This window comes from Sinocyclocheilus rhinocerous, unplaced genomic scaffold (assembly GCF_001515625.1).
Source record: "Sinocyclocheilus rhinocerous isolate Xijiao unplaced genomic scaffold, SAMN03320098_v1.1 scaffold6325, whole genome shotgun sequence".
NCBI lineage: Eukaryota > Metazoa > Chordata > Actinopteri > Cypriniformes > Cyprinidae > Sinocyclocheilus > Sinocyclocheilus rhinocerous.
Genome location: NW_015658728.1, coordinates 57,427 through 66,505, shown reverse-complemented (window position 1 = coordinate 66,505; position 9,079 = coordinate 57,427). Strand labels below are relative to the sequence as shown.

At 38.8% G+C, this 9,079-nt stretch overlaps 2 protein-coding genes across 4 annotated transcripts in view; one reads left to right on the top strand and one right to left on the bottom strand.

Moving 5' to 3' along the window:
* LOC107722837 (ran GTPase-activating protein 1-like) overlaps nt 1–3,110 on the bottom strand; it is a gene marked incomplete at its 3' end in the record, with an annotated part of 15,043 nt that extends 11,933 nt beyond the window's left edge. The window contains exons 1-3 of the mRNA XM_016531327.1: nt 3,023–3,110; nt 2,413–2,535; nt 2,202–2,329 (exon numbers count right to left, since the gene is read on the bottom strand). Of these exons, the coding sequence (XP_016386813.1) occupies nt 2,202–2,329; nt 2,413–2,524 (240 nt within the window). The remainder of the gene's footprint in view (nt 1–2,201; nt 2,330–2,412; nt 2,536–3,022) is intronic.
* Nucleotides 3,111–4,905: 1,795 nt separating this feature from the next.
* zc3h7ba (zinc finger CCCH-type containing 7Ba) overlaps nt 4,906–9,079 on the top strand; it is a 28,685-nt gene continuing 24,511 nt past the window's right edge. For 2 of the 3 annotated variants that reach the window (XM_016531328.1, XM_016531330.1), the window contains exons 1-4: nt 4,906–5,105; nt 6,007–6,082; nt 6,189–6,225; nt 6,429–6,626. In XM_016531328.1, the coding sequence (XP_016386814.1) occupies nt 6,024–6,082; nt 6,189–6,225; nt 6,429–6,626 (294 nt within the window). In that variant the 5' untranslated portion in view covers nt 4,906–5,105; nt 6,007–6,023. Of the gene's footprint in view, nt 5,106–5,258; nt 5,308–6,006; nt 6,083–6,188; nt 6,226–6,428; nt 6,627–9,079 lie in introns of those variants that run through there. The other variant, XM_016531329.1, reaches the window with a different exon arrangement.

Below are 9,079 nucleotides of genomic sequence, written 5' to 3'. Positions count from 1 at the left end.
AACAGATTTGTTACGTGACAGCATTATTTAAAGTTTCTTAAGGTCAAGATCATGTTATCTGCATCTCCTGCGCTCCATCAAGCCACTCCCATAATAGCTGTCATCACTCAAATGAATGCACGACTCTACATTATCTGAATAGCATATGTGTAAGACTCGAATACAATTATGAAGTAATAATTTTATGACGAATAAATCTCTGAGTGAGTAAAACTGGCTGTGTCTATAGTATTAAAGACTATACAACATTATTATAGTATCTTTAAATTAATTTTTAAATGATTATTATTTTTTAATTATAGTCCCTGGATTAGTAGGGTACTCTTGTAATAAAGTAGCGGTGGTAGCGGACAGATTTTAAGTATCAATTCTGCTTAAAAAGATGCGATCTAATTCTGTTTACATGAAATAAGCCTGTTCCCGAGCAGGTTTAAGCTTACGGACCTGTTGCTATGACAGCAACTCCGGGATGAGCTTCGAAGAACCAAACTATCCAAGATCAGGCGAAATCATCAACAATCAAATCCAGCTAACCGAGTTAGCGACGTACGAAGAACGGGCCCCAGCTCTGCTGATGTTCATGTTTATGTAACTTAGACGCTGAACACAACATTAGCGTCATGCGTACTTCAGTATGCAGTAGATAAAACGGCGCCACTCAGAGACATGCAGAAACAAGCAGATTATTTATACAGCAGTCTCTTTGCGCATTAATATTCACAGACACATATCATATCTACTTTTGATTTATCCATCCATCAGATTGCGCGTTTTACGTGACATCCTCGTTATACTGTAAACTCCATGTTCACGACTGCACCTCTGCTTCACGGAAATCATACGGCCTTAACTTATAACTTATTAATGCGACACACCTTCATCTGCACGGAGGGATGGTGTCCGCGAATATGAGCGAAGATGTTGGATGTATTGCCTGCTTTTGCAGCCACTTTGCGTCCACATTTTTTGCAAATTGGATCCGTCCACAAGGACAACCCCACGTTGTTGTTTTTTTTTAATATCCGAAGTATTCCTATACAGCAGATTTTAACTTTTTTTTTCAACGGGGATGGATATTACTAGATATTATCTCTGTCTCTGTCGCAGCCAAGCGGAAATAAGTTGCATGTTTGCGGGTGAGATTTTTTTTAAAACCGTAGATATGCAAATGTTTACGGTATGATAACCGTGCACGTTCAAACCGTGATAAACCGTCATACTGGTATATCGTTACAACCCTACTGTAAAGTATAACCAATTATATTTAAACTTTAAAAATTATATTTTAATAAATTCTATATTCATATTACTTGGAAGAATCCAAAGATTATTAGGGGAACGCAAAGGTTTTGCAAGATAATATACTGAAATATAATTCCTAATTTTATTTCCCACCTCATATTTTATACTTTTTCATGTTAAATTTGTGAATGACAGAAATCATATATTTCTCGCTGAAAGTGAACCTGTATTCAATGTTGTCTGGGTCGTATTTGTTCATGTTTTTTTTTAATGAACTCAAGTCGCACAACCTGTCCATGCTAACAATGGTCTTAATTAGATGAAATTCCATCAAATGACCGCTAAATTTGTAAAAAAAAAAAAAAAAGTAGCCTTTGATGTCAAGAACAAAATAGATGTAATTTGTCTTCTCCTGCCTTTTAAAAGTTAATAAACTGGCTTATTTTTGTCCAAATGTTGCATGACTGGATGCATTTACTTACTTGATTTAGCATTGTTTTGTTTTGTTTTTTTCTGCTGTCTTTAAAGGGGTCATATGGTGCAATTTCAAGTTTTCCTTTCTCTTTGGAGTGTTACAAGCTGTTCGTGCATAGATAAGATCCCTAAAATTGCAAAGACTAAAGTTAAAGTTTAAAAAAAAAGTTTAGTTTTAAAGTCCGCCCAAATGTTCACGCAAAGAAAAAAGGCGTAACTTTATTGACACAAAATAATGTTCTTTTTAGCAGCATCATATGACCCCTTTAAACTTTTCAGGTCATGATCCACCATTTGAGAACTATTTTTCAATTCAATTCAATTCAAGTTTATTTGTATAGCGCTTTTCACGATACAAATCGTTGCAAAGCAACTTTACAGAAAATTAAGTTTCTACAATATTTAGTAGTAGCTTATCAGTGGTTATCAACTACTGATATGTTTAGGTATAAATGAAAGAAGTCGAGATGATCTGGCATATGCACCTGCAGGTCGCTCTTCTTCTCCAGGGCTTTAGCGATGGTCTGCGCTGCCTCCACGCCGATGGTGTTCCCCTCCAGTCTGAGCGCATGCAGCCCGTCAAACTCCTCGATCGCCTTCACCATCTCCTCCACTGCACACGACACAACATCACCTCTGTTACTCTTTCATAAACATGCACAAGTGTGTGAAACCAGGAGATCACCGGCAGCTCACCAGACTGAGCGTTGTCCAGTTTAAGGCCTTGTCCTTTATAACTGAGCTCGCCCTCGTCGACTTGAGTTTTGGCCAATGAGTCGGCGAGATCTGCCACATCATCTGATGCCATCTTGACACCAACTGAAGAAAACACATGAACACACAAGAGTTTAACATGATTTTAACTCTGCTGCTAAAGAGACAAAGGAAGTTAATGTGAATTATAAAGATAACATTTGACACACATCAAACCCACTACATTTTTACTAACATTGTCACTTTTCATGTTACATTTACTATTATTAACAATGTAAATTTGTAATTAAAAATATTTTATTAATATTAATTAAACTTCACTGATAAATTAATCCCATGTAAACATACTTTACATGTTAAAACGTTAAATATTCTTATTAATAGTGTAACCGTTGTTCACCTCTAAAGTGATGTGTTTATGTTTACATAAATGTAACGTTACGCGTCTCTATATAAACGTGTTTTCATATTCATACACAATGACACATGATCAGCACGCAAACCACGTTTTAAGTGACGCAGCCTATTTACTAGACACTAGACACTCGTTTCCGGAATAAACTTCGCGAATAAATATTCAGTTTGTACTTACAGGTGGTGTTTGATGTGATTTTCTGGGTGCAGATGTATTTCTGTTGCACCCAGTTGCTTCCTCCCGCTCGTTCTGATGATGCGGTGGTGTAGACGCGCGAAGGTTCATGGGATTTGTAGTTCGTACATTTTATTTAGCGTGTATTATAATTTTTTTTTTTTTACTTCTACTGTTAGTGTTAATTAAAATTACCACATTACGACACTACTTATTTATTATTTTTTTATTTGTTTAGCATCATATGTTGGCAAAAACTAAATTCTTGTAGAGATAATGCGATGCTTGGAGGGAATTCAAGGCCACTGTAATCTGACTGAAATACTTTTCCCAAAACACAAGGACACATTTATTTAAAGGTGGGGTAAGCAATTTTTCAAAAACGCTTTAGAAAACGGATTCGGGCCAAATAGCAAAACAAACTTGTAGCCAATCAGCAGTAAGGGGCGTGTCTACTCATGATGTGAAGGAGAGAGCTTTCAGTGCACAAGGACGGACATTACCGAGTCGAGCGACAGAAAGATAGAGATGGCGGATTAAAAACAAAAGAGGAAAACATCTGCGGAACAAAAGAAGGCTTAAGGCAATAAGGCAAGAAGTAGGACCCGTTACCAGCACGGATCAGCTCCAGGCATGACGAAGCAGATATTGTCCTCTTTTGGAAGTCCAAACAAAGTAGTTTCGCTTTCACAAGGAAACACACAGCGCCTTCACGACATGGCAGCGGCGGCAACAACTACAATACTACAGCGAGAATAAAAGTTATGCCTTCTTTCTTTGCGTGAACATTTGGGCGTTGTTATGCAAATCTTCCCACATAGTGACGTAGATATGTGGGGGCGTGTTAGAACGAGACGTTTTAGGTAGGCGTGGCTGACTCTTAACTTTTATAAAGAATATCTCTTTGGATTTGAGACTTTAGTCTTTGCAACTTTACAGATCTTCTTTATGCACCAAGAGCTTGTAACACTCCAAAGAGAAAGGAAAAATTTTAATCGCATCCTTTAACATTGGTTTTGCTTTGTTTCACAGAACTAATCGTTGCCTGGGTTGCGTACGTATGTGTGGGGCGGAGCTATCAAAATAGGGGCGAGAGCCTTTTGGGGTAGGGGCGTGTTTGTTTTGGTGATTTCAAATGTCAACATTGGCTACCAGAAAATCGCTTACCCCACCTTTAACAAACTAACCAGTGTTGCCAGGTCCCGTCCACAGTTTTCCTGTGGAATTGGGCTACTTTAACACTGTTGCCACCAGTTGTTTTTCATGTCTGCGGGTGGAAGCGACCCCAATAACATCATATTTATCCCCTGGAATGCTAATTTTACCAGGGGAACCCCACCAAAAAACAAACAAACAAAAAAAATGTGTATTTTACCCCAGGAACGCTATGGGCTAGTTTTGAGTAGCAGGTTATGTCGTGAAAACCTGGCAACCCTGAAACTAACTGAGGTTTAAGCATATTTTACGAAAGAACAGGTCAATGCATGTTTTTGATAGAGTATATTCACTGATGTCTTTTCTTTAAAACGTTTAAAGCCTTGTCTGATAAAGTTTAACAGCTATTCCCCACATTTGTTTCAGCGGAGCGTCATTGTCACGTGATACGTGTTACTTTACTCAGCGCTGGTCAGGATGGACCAATCACAGTTGTTCGTTGATTCCTGGACATGGATTACTTGGACACAATTTTATAATGTTTAATATATACGTATTTTAATTTGTATTCCGGTTATCAATTCTACAAATGAACATGCTCAAAATAATATGTTTTCTACACTATATACGTTCCCAATTATGCGAAAAAACGTCCAGAGATTTGAACGCATTTGAATGAGGGATTCGGCTCTTCCGGCCACCGAGCGCCTCCTGGCGGAATAACAGTGCGCGGCTACTAGCTGGAAACACTAGTCGGGTTCGCAGTGAGGCAGCGGTGAAACGTTCACACGCATACATTTGGAAAATGTCTTGAGATCGATCAGCTAATAATCTGTCAGCCATTCCGCCAGTGTTCTGCACACAATCCGCCAACCAAACACGCGCGGAACTCAGAAGAAAGCGCTTTTTTGTCGTGGTTTTCTCCAGACAGGTGAGTATAGAGTCTGACTGGTGTCATCTGGAAAGTTTGCGAGTTCACAGCTGTGATTCTAATGACGCCTTTAATCTGGGGGTATATTTGCTCTTTTGTGGCCGACTTTATTTATTATTGGGTTGTCATTCTGGATGTTTTTTTCCCCAGCTGCTTCAGTTTCGTTTTTGTAGAAACTGTCTGTGGGAGGAAGTGAAGTCGAGTGAGTTTGGGCGTGTTTCAAATCTCTAGTTATTTCCCTTCTGTTACTGTAGCGCTTTCGAGTGTCATCCCAGCTAAGGGAACGTTCTCAGAACTTCTGACCAGGTTCTCTCAAAGTTACAAACATTCTTTCAGTAACGTTAATGGAACGTCCATTCCAAATTATCCGGTCTTTAGTAACGTTCTCAAAACTCCAAAGTCATTCATGGAATATATTTCTGAACGTTCATCTAACTTTTTTTTTTTTTGAGCGTTGATACAAGTTTCAGGTGGTTCAGAGAACACTCAAAAGTAACTTTCCCACAATGTTTGCAAAATGATAACATGGAACGTTTCTGTAATGTTTTCTCAAACGTTCTCTAAAAAACTGGACGTTTCTATCGTTCAGAAATACCATTTTCATAACTTAACAGGAATGTTAGCTAAACGTTCTTAGAATGCTATAATAATAATAATGCTGTCTAGCCAGCTAGGTTCTGACTCATTACATCAAACACAAAAGAAAACCTATAAATACACTGTTGAAAATGCAAAAATATGCTGTACACTGTGATGTTTTCATAGTGTAATAATTACAACTTTGGTGCTTTAATATTTAGTGTATATGCTGGTGTGCATAATCAAAATGTTTGGTTTATAATACACACTTTTACATAGAAAGCATTGGTGTATTTTGAGACCGTGCTTGTTTGTTTTTCAGGTTTGTGATGGTCAAACATGAGCGGTGAGCATCAGAAGCGCCGGGAGGACATTCAGAGAGCGCTGAACTTCATCAAGTACTAAAAAAAAAGATTTTTCTTTTGCTTTGAGTATCATTCATTCCTGCTGACTGTCTTATATCAGTCGTAGTGTTGATTTCTGTTTTGTTGTTCGTGTCTGCAGGTGTTCTCTGCCTTATCCGGACCCTGAAGGCTATGAGGTTGGGCTTGAGGAAATATTTTGCACTCAAACGCTTATCTAAATGGACACACATTCACATTTGCTCTCCGAAGTATAGCTGAGTAACGTCGTTCATACATTTAGCATGATTGGACCAGTTTATAAAAACTCAAATGTTAAAAACGTTCTCCTGTAACTATTTTCTCTTTGTTTCGTTTCTTCTGTCCTGTTGTTGTTCATCAGGGGTTTGTGGTTCAGCTGGTGTGTGATCTCTTAGACGAGGGCAATGCCGCGTTTCGAGAGGGCGACTGGACGCAGGCGCGCGGTCATTTCAGCGAGGCCGTCAATGTGGCGCTTTATGCTCAAACCGAGGGGCTGAACGTTCCCGCCGCCCTGCTGGAGAGTCTGTACATCAACCGCGCAGCCGTCCATCAGAACATGGTGAATTTCACACCAAGATCTACGTATTTTTGTAGGCCAAACCAGAAGTTACCATCACTCAGATTCTTTTGACAAAAACCCAATGGGATATTTTCTATTGGCTTTGGGATTATTGCAGAAAATAGACTCTGAGACCGACAAAAGTTTATGATTCTTACACGTTTTGCTCTTTACGATAATCGGAACACAACTTTTTGGAATTTCAAAGCCTAAATAAAATGGCCAGAAAATGAAAGCTAAACATATAAACTATAAACAAACTTGGCTACGTTCACACTTGCGAGCCTTAGTGCTCAATTCCGATTTTTTTCTCAGAACTGATTTTTTTTTGTTTAGCTGTTCACATTGTTGTTTTAAATGTGGCCAATATCAGATTTACAGTGTGAACAGATCATGGTCCTGAACTGACCCGCATGCGCAAAAGAACGATACGAACAGGTTTTCACAACAAAATCCGCCCAATTCTTTCTCAAAACTAACCCAATCATGTTCAGGGAGGTAAACATCGCGTTAGTGGGGTCGCATCAACCCACGAAGTTGAAAAACAACCCGTGGCAACAGAGGAAAAAGTAGCCGAATTCCGCGGGGAAACTGGATTTGGCAACACTTGCGCAGCGCACCGTCATACGGAAGTAAACACGGAGGACATAAAGTAAGCGATTATGCATTTATTTATAGTAGTGCTGGGCGGTATGACCAAAAATTTATATCACGGTATTTTTCAAAATTATACCGGTTTCATGGTATTTTTTTTTTCATGCATGACCGGGTGTTAACCATATTTTCTACTGATTGAGAGAGGAAATACTGCAGTATATTGACTTAGAATGCCCTATTTTACTGTCATGATGAGTGAATATTGTCAAAAAATACCACACTAAATAGTGACTAAACACGACCCCTTTTAATACATGTTAACCAGGAGTCACTCTCATTTATAATCGCGGCATCGTCTGATAAAATCAACATGCATCTACACTAAAGAGCGGCTATGCGGTTGTTTTGGCTATATTACTTTTTTGTCTCATGCAGCAGCACTGCCTGAGTAACAAACTAAAAAAAACAACAATCAAAAAAGTGCATGTGATATTAACAGACGAACTACGCAAATATTTATAATTCCAAACAATCAGTAAGCGACAGGTGCTAGGAAACGCTGTTTTGTACTCATTTATTGAGGAGTCGGCTGCGGTGCTTCTCTGTCGCTCACTGCACAGAACAGACGCCGAGAGAGGTGACACTTCTCCGGGAAAGTCAGACCTCGCGTTCGCGGGACAGCACTGAATCTTCCAACTGAACCATAGCTAAGGTTTATCCAAAAAAGTCACTAGGTTTGTCAGTATGAATATTCTATGGAAAAAAGCCGCTAAAAGGGTCTGAAAGTTGCTAAATCTAGTGCTAAAGTCGCGATCATGTGTGTGTGAGACGCGGCAGCTGATGGCAGGGGGCGGTGGATATTTGTGGCGGTCAATGTGGATATTGTGGATGAGTTCTTCTGTCATCACGTTCTATTAGCGCTTCAGTTTCGGAACTTTCACGCTTAGTAACACATACAGCTGTTCCCTCACCACAGTGCAACAGTGAAAAGGGACCCCTTTCAAACAGTGTCGCGTTCCGAACGTTGTTTAAGTGACATATACCGGTATTGCGGTATTTTAAAAATTCATATCATAACAAAAATAAACACCGGTATTCGGTATGAACCGGTATACCGCCCAGCACTAATTTATAGTGTGATCTGCTGCAGAAGCCAGCGAAATTATGCACAGGCAATATGAAAAATAAAGACAAAGATGTGACAAAAACAGCAGAGTTCTGAAACTTTAATGATTCAAGCTCTCATGTTGTGCTTGTATATGGAGTTGTCACTATAATACTTATGAGTTCTGACACATCACTGTACTTCCACTGATTACCTTTCGCAACTGTCTTGATAACTTTGGGTATGTAAAAATCTTTGAAGTGTCTCCCGTCAGCGCGGAATTATGACGAATGTAGAGCGACATAAAAGCCGCATGAAATCCGACATGACTGTTCACACTGCGATTGCATTTCAAAACATCTGACCTGTATCGGATTTAGTACCACATATGTGACCCTGTACCACAAAACCAGTCATAAGGTTAAATTTCTCGAAATTGAGATTTTTTACATCATCTGAAAGCTGAGTAAATAAGCTTTCCACTGATGTATGGTTTGTTAGGACAATATTTGGCCGAGATACAACTATTTGAAAATCTGGAATCTGAGGGTGCAAAAAAATCAAAATATTGAGAAAATCGCCTTTAAAGTTGTCGAAATGAAGTTCTTAGCAATGCATATTACTAATCAAAAATTAAGTTTTAATATATTTACAATAGGAAATTTACAAAATATCTTCATGGATCATGATCTTAATATCCTAATGATTTTTGGCATAAAAGAAAAATCTATCATTTTGACCCATACAATGT